Below are 16,563 nucleotides of genomic sequence, written 5' to 3'. Positions count from 1 at the left end.
TACATATCATGTTTATTAATTCTGATTTAAACAAGTTTTTGTGTTAATTGACTGGTCTATTAAAAATGAATAAACTCAAATTTGATTATAATTATAATTATTATTAATTAGATATATATTTATTTATTTATTGAAATGATATTTAATAACCTGTGTTCTCAATTATCAAGGACGAAACATAATTGATTTGTCATACAACATATATATTTATATATAGAGTAAAGTAGACAATTAAGTAAAGATACAACAGAGAACATCAAAGGATCGATAATAAAACCAATAATGAGACAAGATATTGTCAAGTATATCAAACTGAACGTATAATTTGTCGTATATATTTATATATATATCTTTATAAGTGTGTTTAAGTTAGTAAAGCAATAAACTTGTCTTTATAAATTTCAAAGAGGTAGAGTTTGTGTTGGAGGAACTATACGTTCAGACGATTATTAAATTAGACATGATAGCGCTCGTATGAGCTTTTAAATTCACTACAAAGGATTTTATTTTATTTGTCTGTGTATAAAATAAAGTGTTATTCATTTAATTTCTCTCTCTCTCTTTTTTTTTTTTTTTTTTTTTTTTTTTTTCGTTTTCAAATTTCAGAAATAATGTCACCGCGTAACGGTTCGTGTGTGGCTGAATCAAGCTCTGTACGTAGTTTGTCTTCAGACGATGTATCTGCAAGCAAGTCGAGTAAAAAAAAATCATGTTGGAAACGTGCTACTGATCCAGCTCATCGCCGGGGTCGCCGTATTCAATTACTTCAAATGCTCGTTCTTCCTTTTATACCAATACTCGCGCTTATTGTACAGACTGCTAATACTCTTCATGATATACTTATCTATCGACAAGAAGTATCCGATATTGAAGCTCAGGTATTTTTATTTTTAATTTATTATCAGTTACCTTCTTTTCCAATAAAAAATAGTTAATTCTAGCAAATAAATTTTTTACATGTCCGCATGATTTGCTTTTTATTTTTCAACTCATTTGAATGGGTTATTCTGTTTAAGAGGTATGGAAAATCCGTACATACGTACATAAAAATATTTAAATAAAATAATCCATAGCCTACTTCCAAGATCTCATCAGCTCGAAATTTATTATTAACAAAACTTTTTTTTATTAGAAAACAATTGAATTGATTAATAAACTTGAAGGATTCTTAAATACTTGGGATAAAATAATTAAAATATTTCCATCAAGTAAATTGATAAATACATTGTAAATAATTGTAAATAAATAATTTAAGTATTTGATGAGAAATTGTGCCAAGTACTAGTCATCATAGTCGTCTCATTTATGCACCAAGAACTTTTATTATGTCCCGATCGATCAATTGTCGAGTATGTAGAGTATGTAGTACGTAGTGATCGACTATGAGTGTCGTAGCAAGTAAATATAGCACACCTATCATCCTTTCTACACTTTTCCTTAGCTTATTCACAAGCACAACTAAAGTACTAACTGTAACTGACAATTTAAATGTAATAATTCACATCGATGTATACACTTGTGTACTTGTGTACACTGGGATATTTACAATCTCTATTATCTTATGCCATCATCCGTTCATAGAGCGGAAAAATAATCTTCCATCGGTTCAAACTCACTATTAATTATACTTTTTTTTTTATTATGAATGTATTTTATTATATACTCAGGTAACAATTGCAACTGACCTGGGTAAAGTTGTTACTGGAATGCAATTAGAGCGCTCCGAAGTGGCATTCTTCATTTACACAAACGGTAGCCGTCTAAGGTTCAATTTGACCCAACGATATTTTATCACCGATCAGACTCTGATGAATATGACAACCTGGCCATTGGCTTCAGTACCTCGTGATGAATCTAAAACTCAAACTTATGATGTCGTAAATAAAGCAGCTTTTCAAGCACGTCTTGATGATTTTAGGCAAGTATTTTTACATATTATATATTTTTATAAGATACTCAAGATAGTGAGGGATAAAAATAAGATTGTCAGTGATATAAAAGCTAGCTCAGTTCTTGTACCTCTGACGTTAGTCAATAACATCGATTTCAATGTCCTCGGGTTTACGACGGCGTAATAAATTCGTTCAAAGCAACATACTGGACGTTGATGATATAGGGGTTGACATGGATGATCGCTTCTTGCCAGCTTCCCAGCTTCCCAGCTTCCCAGGTTGCCCATTTAAACTGTGCAAATAGTGCACGACGATAAGTTACTTTTTTTTTTTTCTTTTTTTTTTTTTATTCGTTTTTCAATCAACCATTAATTGTCTTTTATTATTGTCATATTCGCGTTAGCTTTCTATTCTATTAATATAAAATCTAACTACTCGATATTTAATCAAGAAATGTCTAGTGCAAAATATTATAAATTTATATTTTTATTACAGAGAAAAAATAAGCCCTGAAGAAAGTACGATGGCTGAAGTAATGGCCTGGTATACGAGTGTAAATGCCGCGATGCTCGATATTTTAACAAATCAAATAAAAGAAACTGACAATAGCGGTGTTTGGAGGTTATTATTGTTATTATTATTAAAAATATAATAAAACAAATTAAATAAATAAATTATTTACTTATTTATAAAGTCAATTAGAGCTTGATTGAATGGTTTTAGGTATTTAATAGCTTTTAAAAATCTATTGCGGAGTATTGAGAGTATTGGTATAGCTTCCGTGTACGGTATCAATTACTTTGGACGTGGTATACTCATGGGCGACAATTACGTCAGTTATGTTCGACATGAAGCACTTGGTAGAGATCTTTTAAATGGCTCGCTCACCTATGTACCGAGTTTAAAGAGTCTGTATGCTGAGCTTACGCGCACTATGCCTGGATATGGAAAAATTAAATCCAGGTAATTTATTATTATTATTTATTTTAAATTACATTTACAATTTACAATTTTTTTTTTTTTTTTTTATAATTACAGAAGAGATGAAATACTGAGAAATTTTAGGCGCGAACCAAATTTCGATGACGCCATTGCTTATTTTGATTCAATGGCAATGTATGTCGATGAATTACGTAAATTACAAAGTGCATTGCGCGATATGATAAGGTAATTATATATATTTTTAAGTTATTAAACAAAAAATTTTTTTATAATTAATTGACAATAATTAAATTTAAAAAATTTTAATGCAAAATAGTTATTGTTTGTATTTTAAAATAAAACTAATTGCAATTAATTAATTGACAGAGACTATGTTAATTCAACCTTAAAGGACGCAAGTAATAAACAAGCTGCGGGGATCGCTATTGTTGTCTTAGTGCTTGTTATATCACCGATAATTATCATACTTGTACGCAATGCGGTTGCAACTATTCAGGTAACAAAAAAAAAATAATGCAATTAAATTAATTTGGAAATAAATAAAATAATGGCAATAATTTGTTGTCGGTAGATGTATGCAGCAAATTTAGCGCAAAAAGCCCGTGAACTAAAGCGCGAAAAACGTAAAAGCGACACATTATTATTTCAAATGTTACCACCGAGTGTTGCACAGCAGCTGAAGCAAACGCAGCAGGTTTAATACATCCAGCGTATGCATGTTAATAAAAATATAATATATGTATGATATTTCATCGCTAATAACTGTTGTTACAATAATGCAGGTACCCGCTGAATACTATGAGGCTGTTACTGTTTACTTTAGTGACATTGTTGGATTTACTGAAATAGCAGCTGAAAATACACCTCTAGAAGTAATTTAAACTTTTATAATAAATTTTTTTATAATTAATAAAACTCGTTTGATATTTTTGTCGTTTTTTTTTTAGGTCGTGACATTCTTAAACTCAGTATACAAGTTATTTGACGCACGTATCGAGTGTTACGATGTTTATAAAGTAGAAACTATTGGTGATTCTTATATGGTTGCTTCTGGATTACCCGTTAGAAATGGTAATTAATTATATAACCATGACTTTATTATGATTAAATAAATTTTATTAAATTTATTAAAGGTGATAAACATGTTTCGGAGATAGCAACGATGGCGCTAGATCTTTTAGCAGCTTCATCAGTATTCCAAGTACCTAAACGTCCTGGTGAACGATTACAAATACGTAGCGGTGCTCATACTGGTCCAGTTGTTGCTGGAATAGTTGGTACTAAAATGCCACGTTATTGTTTGTTTGGAGATACCGTCAATACTGCTAGTAGAATGGAGTCCACTGGAGAAGGTTACTTTCATACTAAATATTGTTCAATTTATTGATTGATTGATTGACTGATTGGTTTATTTATTTATTTTTAGCTCTACGTATTCATATAAGCCTGGAGATGAAGAAAGCTTTAGACGCTGTAGGAGGCTTCAAAATTTCACACCGAGGACTGGTAGATGTGAAAGGAAAAGGACTGATGGATACTTATTGGTTGGAATGCAAAGATGGAGGAATTGCACGTGCAGCGGAATTGGATTTGCCTACATTCTTTGAAGATGTGCGGCCGGTATTCATGAGACGACTTCGCGAGGATGATACGCTTTGATGTGAGCCCTACTCCCGTCGGGACCTCTGGTATCTTAATAGACAAGGTCCATTGCGCCCGAACCCTTGTATTCGTTTATCGCAACCAAATCTGATAGACCACCTAAAAAAGCCCGGTCTGCCAGGTAAAAAGACCCGGTTGTCACAGCCAAATCTTCACATTGCACATGTCAAACAGCCTCCGCAATCCCAATCCAGTATTGAATCACAGGACTCAAATATTACTTACGAAGGTACGAGGTCAACAAACCCACCGAGTTATTCACCTGCGAGTCAACGAAGCCGTTACTCTCAGCCCAATCTGCCGACTTTGTTAATTCCCTATAGCGATATTAATCGATCTAGTGTGTCTACTGATCGACGGATACGGATGTCGCAGCCTACTTTAAACTCCAGCTTTTCAGGAATGAGTTTCACTAGTATGAAAGGTCATCGTTTGTCTTACTCAAGTCTCAGGACCTCTGGTGATAATAGTATTAATCTACCACCCCAAGAGGAACGTCTCTCAATACCTAATGTTTACTCAATGCAACTTGGTGACAATGTCAAGTACTACGGTGGACATCGTGGCTCGCGTCTCTCTCAACCTGATATTCGTCGGATGCTAAGAGCGCCTGATCCAAATAAACGTGAGCGGCTTTCACAACCTACTTTAGTAACGGGTGATTACTATCCACCACGTATGCAGCATCAGAGGTTATCACAGCCTTGTTTATTGACCACTTGGAATGAGAAACCTGTTGGATTATTGTCTCCTATTAAACAAAAACGTTTTGGCCCGGCGGTTAAAATTAGTCAACGTGAAAGATTGTCTCAGCTAGACTTTGGAGCAAGATTTCATCATAAAGAGACTAAAACTAATCGTGATCGGTTTTCAATACCTGAACTAGAGACGCAGAATGATTTAAAACTTATTGCTGGGTCTCCAAAGCAACGGTTTAGTCTTGACAGTCAATTGAATCCGGATAACCGTGTACGAAGATTGTTGCCAATAGCCAGTTCTCCAATTTTCGAACATGGATTTGGCAAAGACGGTAAAAATGGACATTTACACACTGAAGGACTAGAGAATGTAATTGTTGCTACAGCAACTCCTCTGATGCCTCCAGCAGATCGACAATTTCTTGCGCCTATTCTGAAAACTCCAATCGGTCCTTTACCTAATCTACCAATTCCTTTGGTAACTCCTCCACGTGAGCGAATGTCTGTGCCGGAAATACGAAGTTCAAGTTTGAGAAGATTGCTCGATCCTCCTTCTAAACAACGACACAGCATTGCTGGTCTACGTCAACCGTTGGTTCACCAAGAGACTAGCCAAGAAAATGAAGAAAAAGACGGGGGAGTTGATCCGGTAAAAAAACCGGTAAAAATTGAACTAGAAAAAATGGATGAACAAGCTGAAATAGAAGACACCATTATACAGCCTAAACATATTCAAAGACATTTTTCGTATACTTATGATACGAAAGACGAGCCTGCGGAAGTAATAGGTAAGCTCAGTGTTGCATTACCGAGAAAAAAGTATTTAGAAAGTAATTTCGATGAGAACGAGCAAGTTATTACGACAGTTATTGAAACTGAGATACCTATGATATTATCTAGTCCAAAGTATATGAAAAAAACTCATGTATACGCCAGCGAAGCGCCAAAGTGGATGAAAAAATGCCTCGAGAGTCCGAGTAAGAAACCTGAGACGGAAAAAAGTCACGTGTTGAAGCTTAATAACCAACGCAATACTCTAAAAACTAATAAGAGTCCAGATAAAATAACTAAAAAGAAAACAACTTCACCTTCTAAAAGTGTTGCGCGCAAGTATCCAGATATCAAGGAAAATATAATGGATGTTACGTCTTCAATGACTTCAGTTATCATTGACGAGTGCAAAACAAGTCCCAAGGATACTTGTGTAAGAATTAAGTCATCGGGAAATGGAGAAAATAAATATGAAGTTGCTATTAATTCAGATTGGTCTGAAACGGATATTTGTAGATTGTATGGAATCGATTGCGATACAGACAGTGAAGATTCAACTTCAGTATAAAAATATAAATATATATATATATAAATTATGTGTATATTCACTTTGTTAAGTTTAATTGTATTTATTTCTAAGGACCAAGACATTGTTTCGACAAGACTTATTTTGTGGACAGTGAATACTTTTAAAACAATTGTGTCCGGCTTAGAAAACTTACATAGGAACCGAGCAAATTTATTATTATTATTATTAATAAATGTCTATCATTTTTATAAAACGTCACTAAAGGTATTGTTTATATATATATATATATATTTATTAACAAAAAAAATTTATGTGTACATGAAAATCAAAGAACCTACGAAAATTCCGAAACAAACTAAAAAAAATCGTATTACTTCGGATATTTCCGTAGTTGTTCGGTTACCAACGGTTTATTTTCCAAGCCGAAGACGATAAATGGCACAAAAATAATTGTTTCTTATATTTATTTTATTTATCGACAGGCATGTTTGGAAGCATTTGATTGTTTAAATACAAAAGATATAGATTTAATAATGTCGGCCAGCGTTAAATGTAACTATTTACAGTACGTAAATATTATAACAATAATTTTTTGTCAGAAAATTTTATCAAAGACAAAGTTATTTAAGTACATAATTTTTTGTTTATAATTACAAAAAACTAATAATAGAAAAAAAAAATATATATATAAATATATATATATATATATATATATATATATATATCAAATACTTTACTTAACATAATTATTTCTTTTGTACAAATATATATCATCATAGCAACAAGCTTATATTATTTAATATTTAAAAACGTTATCAAATATATACTTAAGTCTTTAATTTTATCGATTGATACCATTGTCGATGATATCCACTGATGGAGGGACTGTGTAAACAATCTGATCGCCTTCTTTTATAAAACTTGGCGTCACCGTTTCTGGTCTCACTTCAATACGTAACATTTTACTTTTATTACCTACCATACATTTGAATCTCGCATCGACAGTCACTTGCAGATCGTTGCCTCTCAATCTAAACAATTAATAATTATCAAAACACCTGTTACAAGCAATGTTATCAACTAATGATAATGATGATAATTATTAATTAATAAACTTACTGATAGTATCTAGTGCACAAAACACCAACAAGTTCTCCAACACGATTTTCTTTAGCGGTGATGGCGAAAATAAAGTCATTACCTTTATTTGAATGGATGGTAATAAGTTGGTCTCTTCCTGGCGAGACACTGAGACCCGTTATTTCAGCAATAGGAATTCCTTTTTTCATCGACTTGAACTTTGAACTCTCTAATTTGTATATAGAGTGTTCAGTGACAACGAGAACACGATCGGCTTGTTTGTCAAATTTGTTTGTTTTTCTGATAAAGGCACTGAATAAAACAGTCTTAAAGTGATCAGTATTTTTTAAATTATTAATGGACGAATTAAAGACATTGTACTGTGAATTTTCATCAAGTTTAGCAAGATAATTTCCCTCCCATCGTCTCTCCTGGCCCCAGTACTGTCTTTTTGGTCTGAGTGCAGCACCGGCAGCCATTTTTAGCCGTAATTGCGGCCAATCTTCACGTGGGATTACTCGTAGGATCATCCAAGCACGCCAACGCGCGTACATCATCTTCAGAGCAGGAATAACTGGTCTTATTGCATAATTTTCATGAGGCCACGGTAACAATTTACCATAATTACGTATTGTCTTTGCTGTTTTGAATGTTTTTTGTAGCTCACAAATATACGAACGTTGTTTGTAACGTCGATAGTGTTTGGCAATCACAAGTACAGCTTTCATTTTTTTGTATTTCATACGACAGAGATAACCACGCCATTGCTTTTGTAAAAGAACAACGATACCAGGTATCAAATCACTGCGCGCTTTCTCTAACGCAAACAGCGTTCGAGGCGAACGAATAAATATTTTAGTGTGCCCATACTTAACATCATGTGCGAAACCTTTCTCTTCCATCAGAGTACGCACCGCATCTTTGTCATTACCACCGCGGAAGTTCGGCCACGTGTATTGAGATATCATTTTGTATCGTTTCAAAAACCTGTCGTAACGCTGACGGTAAACAAATCCCGCTCTGCGGACCAAAATGTTTTCTAGTAATCCTAGATATCTTACTTGATGTTCAACTCTCTCCTCGTCAAACACCACCGGGGATTTAACTTCATTGGGTTTTATACATCGTACATAAAAAGGTTCCTTGCTGGTTAGATTTTTTACAAGAGATACTATTGAATTTTTAAATAATGTACCAGCAGTCAATGGTCTTTTTGTTGTCTGTTGAGTTTATTTAATCATTATAATTATTAATTTTCTAATAAAAAAAATAAAAAAAGTAGTAACTTACTTTAGCAATATTTTCAGCTCCTTCTGGCCACATGGAACTCACTATCTTATTGCCGCTATTATAGAGTAGTCTTTTAAAATCCTGAAACAAAGTGTCTTTATTTTTATCCAAGAAACCGTGAACATTGTAAACAACATCACCAGCGTAATGTTTTATTCTAAATTGGGTTTTATGCTGTAGTTCTTTATCCATCGGATTTAATTGCCGTGATGTAAAGTGCTTGTGATTAGCTAATCGTTTATCCATCGCTTCGAGTAACATCTTCAATAAGAAAAATAACAAAATAAATAATTAAATAAAAATAAAGATAAAGATAATAAAAATAACTAACTAACCTCATCAGTAACTTTTCCAACATTCAGACAAGCTTCATCCATGATAGCAATCATCCCTTTGTGCGATTGCTCAACAAGCTCGCAAATAATCTGATTATTAAAGTACTCGACCGCCTGCCACGTGATACCTTCCCGCTGGTACTCTTCCTGTTCGCGTTTCAGTACCAACTCAATAAACAACTGTTGCAATTTTTCATTGCAATAATTAATGCAAAACTGCTCGAAGCTGTTGGTGTTAAATATTTCAAATCCATAAATATCTAGGACACCGATAAGAGTTCCCTTGTAACTTTTGTATGAATTTTTATCGTCAACGTTTATAGATCCGTTTATCCGTGACACGATCCATGAAAATAGACGTTCATAAATAGCTTTAGCAAGCGCATCTCGTCCGTACTCAGCTTCTACGAGGGTGTGATTCTTCTGCATAACTTCACCTCCAGCTGCAATAACTCGCTGAGACAAGGCCGTATTTAAATCATTCGGGCTTATGGATAGTCGTTTAGCAGATTCATTTAACGCTCCTTTATTACCGATTACTAATTTATCATCCTCTAGTGTAAATGTTATATTTCCCTATTTTAAAATATAAATAATAAATAATAAATAATAAATTAAATTAATAAATACAAGTTGATTTACAACTTACAAGATGTAAAATGCCAGCAATAATACTCCAAATTGTTTCTATTTCACTTAAATTAAATCCCAGAGTATTCATTGCTGAAATAACAGCTTTGTATTCACTTCTATCGCTGACATTTGTTTTGCTATCTTTGCCATGGCTAGTGTAATAATATCTACCAGCATCAGCAATTAAACCTAATTTATTTAATTCATTTTCACTGCATCCATTTAGTAACTGAAATAAATTATTTAATTACTAGATATAGATATAACATTTAACTTATCAATATATATGATAACGAGAGATTATTTGGCTGTGGTACCTGGTAAAAACAATGAAAGTTGCGTTCACCTTTCTGCTGATAAACGACCCGTGATTTTTCCAACAGATAATTTGTTACGTGTCCGCCCAATGGATCGCCTTTAAAGTCAAAATTTATGTCCATATATTTACCAAACCGCGATGAATTATCATTTCGGTTGGTTGTGGCATTGCCAAATGCTTCGAGAATTGAATTTGATTGAATTAAAATATTTTTAACTCTGTAAAAAAAAAAAAGGAAAAATAAATTAATTACTTGAAATAAACTTATCTACTGTCGATTTAATTTTAAAAAATACCTTTCGATTTCATGCTGACCGGATAAATTAGTTATAGCAGCGATATATTTCATTATTATTTTGCTCGCTTCCGTTTTACCAGAACCAGACTCTCCACTTATGACAATACACGTATCGCGACCCTGCTGTTTCATTTCGCGATGCACGGCATCAGCAATTGCAAATATATGAGGCGGATTTTCAAATAATTCTCTATCTATTTAAAAAAAAAGTAATAATCATTATGATGATGAATAATAATTATATTTATATCATCTGCATTGAAAAGGAGCTTAAATGTAGAATCAATTTAAGATTCTGCAGTCAATGCAGGTAATTATAGAAAATATAGTGGCTTGAAATAAAATGCGACTTTAGACAATGGGTATCAACATCATTTTCGTCCGAAGTCGTCTACTTTGATTTCTTGCCACCCAATATCATGTTAATTACTTTTATATTTATTTATTTGATCCACTCCATAAATATTCGAGCTTCTGTATGGATTAACGCTTACGCAAACTTCTCCAATGTATGTATAATATTTACCTCCATTGAATCTGAAAAATAAATATTAAATAGTTTAAATAAATAAAAACCAAGTCTTTAAAAAAAAGTCATTGTCACTCTGTTATCTCAATAGTCTAGTATTTTAAACTCAAAAGATAACATATCTCTTAACAATATATATATATATATATACATATATATGTAAGGAAAAAAATAAGTGAAATAAGTGAGTCACAGATAGGCTGTGGCCTGAAGAATTATAGCGGTAATAGAAATACGTTATGGGTTGTGCTTTCAGGATTACTCCATATGATTTTAATCAACATATTATTAGTAATAACAATAATAATTATTGTTATTATTAATATGCAAACCAAGACATCATGACTAATATATTTAAAGTGTAAAAGGTCTGGAGATGCATATACTTGAAGATGACGAGTCATGAGTCATTAAAAGTGTTGTCAGTAGGTCAAAAATAAATAAATATACCAAAGCATCAAGGTCTTGAAATAAAAAAATAAATTTATATAAATTTATTATTTTTAAAAATAATAAAAATTTGAATTGGCTGGTAAAATAAATTTTATTTATTGGCCACACCCTAGGGGATACAAAAACAAAAAAATAATAAATTTAATGATAATAATAATTATGATGATGATGATGATGGTGATGGAAGCGTGGTACGCTAATTAAATTTGAATTGATTATAAGCTTTGATAAAGAGTAATTGGATATGTAAAATATAAATAAGATGTCGAACCTGATGCGAAGGTTATCAACTACTTTGGAGACAGTTATTTCGTCCAGGAGAACAAAATCACCGATTCCTACTGATTCTTCTTGAGCCATTATTATTTTATTATTTACTTTTACACTTTTATACAATTAGGTTTTATCATTAATGGTAAATATTTATTGGAATGTCAAATTAACAAGTAAAATATTTAATTATAATTATTTAAAATATTATTGTCGGCAGACATTTGGAGAACAAGCCGCGAAAACCGACAAGACCGACAAGACCGACAACAACGGGTGGTGGTTGTATTCGAATAGGAATCAGTTGGAACTGTCCACGACAATCCCACCTGACTATTTATGTATATAAGTACCAGTAACTGACATTAACTCACACATCAACAGGCTTTACATACACACATCACCGAAAATAATAATAAACATAAAGATAATAGTGAGACTGTTGTCAATAATCTAGGGAACTTTAATAATTGAGGTTTTGTACCACCTGCCAAAAATCAAGAACTTAACTTACCAATTGCAGGAACGGAAGTAGAAGGGAGTGAAAGTGCCTCTGTCTCCCCTCTACAATATAAATTTATAGATAAATATAAACATAACCTATAAATTTTTAGTAATTAGTATCAATCAGTCTTTTATATATTTAATAATCAATAAATTAAAATTAATAAATGAAATCATGAAGAAAGAACGCACTGCCGACAATTGTCGGCCCTTTAAATTATAAGTATCTTATTAGTATTTTTAAAATAAATAATTACTTTAAAAATGAATAGTTATTTTAACATAAATATTTTAATTATTTTACAGCCCATCAAATACTCAGTTTAACCGGAATAAGTTTCCAACGAAAAAGTATTATTGTAAGTATTATTATTATTATTATTATTAAATGATATTTATTGTTATTGTTAATTTACTATATTTATTTATTTATTTTTAGGGTTTTGTCGAACTAACGATAGTTCCATTGAGAGATAGTTTAAGACTTATTAAACTGAATGCCCGGCAATGTAGAATTTATCGTGTTTGTTTAAACGATACAATAGAAGCTCCATTCCAATATTTTGATCCATTTTTGGATATTTGTCAAGGCGATGGCAAGCAGTAAGTTATCATTATTATAATAATAATAATAATAATTGAATATATGTATAAAAATGTGTTTATTTTTACAAATAGAAGGTCGTTGGAATTTTTTTCAAACATGCACTTAGCAGCAGCACAGAAAGTTGATCCAGACAACAATAACGGCGAGCTTGTTATCCAAGTTCCACCTGAAGCAGCACACTTTATTGCTGAAGGTCGTAATTTGAGAATAGGAATTGAATTTTCACTTGAACAACCCGAGGGTGGTGTTCATTTTGTTTTACCCGATTGTGAAGGAACATTAGCTGAAGTAATTATTAATTTTATTTATTTATTTATTTATAAGAATGTGTTATTAATTATGATAATAAATATATAACAGAGAGGTGCCCACATGTATACGTACAGCTATGAAAATTCGTCAAGGCTTTGGTTCCCGTGTGTGGATAGTTTTGCTGAACCGTGTACTTGGAAATTGGAATTCACTGTTGATGATTCAATGACTGCAGTTTCATGCGGTGATTTAGTTGAAATTGTTTATACACCTGATATGAGAAGAAAGACATTTCATTATGTCTTGAACACTCCAGCTTGTGCACCAAATATCGCTCTAGCTGTTGGGTAAATAAACATTTAATTGTTAAAAAAGTTTTATATGATATTTATTGTTTAGTTATTTAATGAGTTTATAATTATTCTTCAGGCCATTTGAAATTTATGTTGATCCAAATATGCATGAAGTGACTCATTTTTGTCTGCCGCATCTTCTCCCGTCACTTAAAGTATCGGCAAAGTATATGCATGAAGCATTTGAGTTCTATGAAGAAACATTGTCCAATAGATATCCATACTCATGCTATAAACAGGTATTTGTTGATGAAATTGATGAAGATATAAACGCATATGCGACAATGAGTATTTTAAATACAAATTTATTACATTCTACGGCAATAATTGATCAAGTTTACATAACTAAAAAAGCTATGGCTCAAGCAATTGCTGAACAATTTTTTGGATGTTTTATTTCAATGCAAAATTGGTCTGATATTTGGCTACCTAAAGGTATTTCAACATATTTGACTGGACTGTATGCGAAAAAATGTTTTGGTAATAATGAATATCGTGATTGGATTCATTCGGAATTGCAACAAATTGTTAAATATGAAGAAGAATTTGGGGGAATTATTTTGGATCCTTCTCAGCCACCGACACCACTTCCAATAGCTAATAATACACCAGCTCCAACTCCACGTGTTCCAGACCCTGGATTTTATTTTCCTATTCGTAATTTACATACAATGTCACCAAAATATATCGAGGTGTTGCGTAAAAAAGCTCATCTTGTTATACGGATGTTAGAAAATCGTATTGGTCAAGAATTACTTTTGCAAGTGTTTAATAAACAATTGTCATTGGCAGCAAATGGAGCTCAACAAAAAATAGAATCTGGTCTTTGGCCACAGATGTTAATTAGCACAAATGTTTTTACAAAAGCTATTTTTACAGTTACTGGTAAAGATATGGCAGTATTTATTGACCAGTGGGTAAGAACTGGTGGTCATGCCAAATTTAGTTTGAGTTTTGTGTTTAATCGTAAACGTAATACTGTAGAATTAGAAATTCGTCAAGATGCAACCCATCAGCGAGGTATTAGAAAGTATGTCGGCCCACTTTTGGTTAATATTCAAGAACTTGATGGCCCTTTCAAGCACACATTGCAAATTGAAGGAACTGTAGCTAAAGCAGATATTACTTGTCACAGTAAAAGTCGTCGTAATAAAAAGAAAAAAATTCCACTTTGTACTGGAGAAGAAGTTGACATGGATTTATCAGCGATGGATGACTCACCTGTACTATGGATTCGTCTAGATCCAGATATTACTCTGATGCGAGCTGTTCACATTGAACAGCCTGATTATCAATGGCAGTATCAATTGAGACATGAACGAGATGTCACAGCTCAAGTAGAAGCTATTGAAGCATTACAAAATCACGCGACACTTGCTACACGTCAAGCTCTTACTCATACTATTGAAAATGAACATTGCTATTATAAAATACGTTTACGTGCTGCTCATTGTCTTACAAAAGTCGCAAATGCAATGGTTGGTAATTGGGCTGGACCTCCAGCTATGCTTACAATGTTTCGAAAACTCTATGGATCAGCTTCTTGCCGAAGAATAGTTAAACAAAATAATTTTACTAATTTTCAACATTACTTTTTACAAAAAACAATGCCAGTTGCTATGGCTGGTCTTCGCAATAATCATGGAATTTGTCCGCCAGAAGTACTTACTTTTCTCATGGATTTATTTAAATACAATGACAACAGTAAAAATCGATACTCAGATAATTATTATCGTGCTGCATTGATTGAAGCTCTTGGAGCAACGGTTACTCCGGTTATCAGTGTGCAACAAGGAACATCAATTAATTCAGAGTCACTATCTGTTGACACAAAAGCTATTCTAGAAGAAGTTACAAGACATTTAAATCTAGAAAAATTACTACCGTGTTATAAATATACCGTTACCGTTGCATGTCTTAAAGTTATAAGAATTTTACAAAAATATGGACACTTGCCGAGTAATCCACATTTATTTAAAGCTTACGCATCTTATGGACAATTTATTGATGTAAGAATCGCTGCTCTTGAGGCTCTGGTAGACTTTACAAGAGTTGATGGTAAATGGGAGGATTTAGAATTTCTTTTGGACATGGCGGAAATGGATCCACATCCAGGAGTACGTCATAGACTTGTCAGACTGATGGTTGAAACTCCGCCATTTGACAGGTCTATTAAGCATCGTCTAGATCGTCCAGAATTAGTTGACAGAATTTGGAATCTTATTAATGGAATGTTATCACATGATTCTAAATTAAGATGTGATTTTGTTGATTTATATTATACATTGTATCGTTCTAAACGACCACTTTGTCTTCCCATTCCTGAACTTGCGGGTATTTTAAAGCCCAAAAAAGTCGGACCACCCACAGAATCTGAATGTCAAGATTCTCAACGAGTTGTGAAACCTCCACCAGTTACTAAGCCAGCTCAAGAAATAATTGATCTTGAACTACCAGAGGTAAATCCCGGAACAAAAAGAAAACCTTCACCCATAAGAGAATCTGTCCCTGGAATAACTGGCGGTCAAGAACATGTACCTGAACCTAAACGGGCTAAAATCACAAATGAACCATCTGAAGATGGAAAAGTCAAGTCTGAATATTATAGTGATAATTCAGCGTCACTACCAGGTCTTACGGGTACCGCGCCAGCTGGACCTGTTGGTTTTGAGCCAGGAATGTTTAAAAAAGATTCCGATGATCATAAACCCAAAGGCGATTCCAACAAGGTAATTTTATATTTTATTATTTTTTATCTAATTTAGTAATAACATGTTTCCTTATTTTATTGTTCATATTTTACAGGTTAAAAAAAAGAAGAAAGATAAGAAGAAACATAAACACAAGCACAAGCATAAACATGACCACAAACACGGAAAAGACAAAGAAAAGAAAGATAAGGACAAGAAGAAAGAAGACAAAGGTAAAGACAAGGACAAAGAAAAAGACATCAAGGATAAGGACAAAGAGGCAACAAATTTAAAACTTAAAGAAGAAACGCTGTCGTCTAATAGCTCTAGCCCAAGTCCTGAGCCGACGAATAATAATGAGTTTCTATATCCATAAAAATATTATTATTTTTTCTTTTCTATTAAGTCTGGTAATTTATTATCACAAGTTTTTTTTTTTAGATATAGAAGTTATAA

The 16,563-nt window shown here is 32.7% G+C and overlaps 4 protein-coding genes across 4 annotated transcripts; 3 read left to right on the top strand and 1 right to left on the bottom strand.

Moving 5' to 3' along the window:
• The first annotated feature begins 608 nt into the window (after positions 1-608).
• LOC103574793 (receptor-type guanylate cyclase daf-11) lies at positions 609-4,503 on the top strand. Its single transcript, XM_014445366.2, has 11 exons — positions 609-878; positions 1,668-1,918; positions 2,388-2,513; positions 2,616-2,855; positions 2,931-3,059; positions 3,201-3,330; positions 3,406-3,528; positions 3,617-3,706; positions 3,782-3,905; positions 3,968-4,186; positions 4,261-4,503. Exons 1-11 carry the CDS (start codon positions 612-614, stop codon positions 4,491-4,493), a joined length of 1,932 nt encoding a protein of 643 aa, XP_014300852.1. The 5' UTR covers positions 609-611; the 3' UTR covers positions 4,494-4,503.
• Positions 4,504-4,853: 350 nt separating this feature from the next.
• On the top strand, positions 4,854-7,190 carry LOC106694291 (uncharacterized). Its single transcript, XM_014445242.2, has one exon. It carries the CDS (start codon positions 4,863-4,865, stop codon positions 6,531-6,533), a length of 1,671 nt encoding a protein of 556 aa, XP_014300728.2. The 5' UTR covers positions 4,854-4,862; the 3' UTR covers positions 6,534-7,190.
• Positions 7,191-7,225: 35 nt separating this feature from the next.
• LOC103574792 (unconventional myosin ID) lies at positions 7,226-11,994 on the bottom strand. The gene is made up of 9 exons (XM_008554315.3): positions 11,703-11,994; positions 10,880-10,986; positions 10,448-10,643; positions 10,150-10,369; positions 9,849-10,061; positions 9,200-9,775; positions 8,865-9,125; positions 7,614-8,794; positions 7,226-7,525 (listed from the first exon to the last, which is right to left on the bottom strand). Exons 1-9 carry the CDS (start codon positions 11,789-11,791, stop codon positions 7,336-7,338), a joined length of 3,033 nt encoding a protein of 1,010 aa, XP_008552537.1. The 5' UTR covers positions 11,792-11,994; the 3' UTR covers positions 7,226-7,335.
• Positions 11,995-12,302: 308 nt separating this feature from the next.
• On the top strand, positions 12,303-16,561 carry LOC103574791 (transcription initiation factor TFIID subunit 2). The gene is made up of 7 exons (XM_053737128.1): positions 12,303-12,425; positions 12,511-12,564; positions 12,645-12,808; positions 12,884-13,100; positions 13,173-13,411; positions 13,494-16,146; positions 16,223-16,561. Exons 1-7 carry the CDS (start codon positions 12,381-12,383, stop codon positions 16,481-16,483), a joined length of 3,633 nt encoding a protein of 1,210 aa, XP_053593103.1. The 5' UTR covers positions 12,303-12,380; the 3' UTR covers positions 16,484-16,561.
• The last annotated feature ends 2 nt before the right edge of the window (positions 16,562-16,563 follow it).

Source organism: Microplitis demolitor, chromosome 2 (genome assembly GCF_026212275.2).
Source record: "Microplitis demolitor isolate Queensland-Clemson2020A chromosome 2, iyMicDemo2.1a, whole genome shotgun sequence".
NCBI lineage: Eukaryota > Metazoa > Arthropoda > Insecta > Hymenoptera > Braconidae > Microplitis > Microplitis demolitor.
The sequence above is the reverse complement of the archived record's forward strand: the minus strand, read 5'-3'. Positions and strand labels throughout refer to the sequence as shown.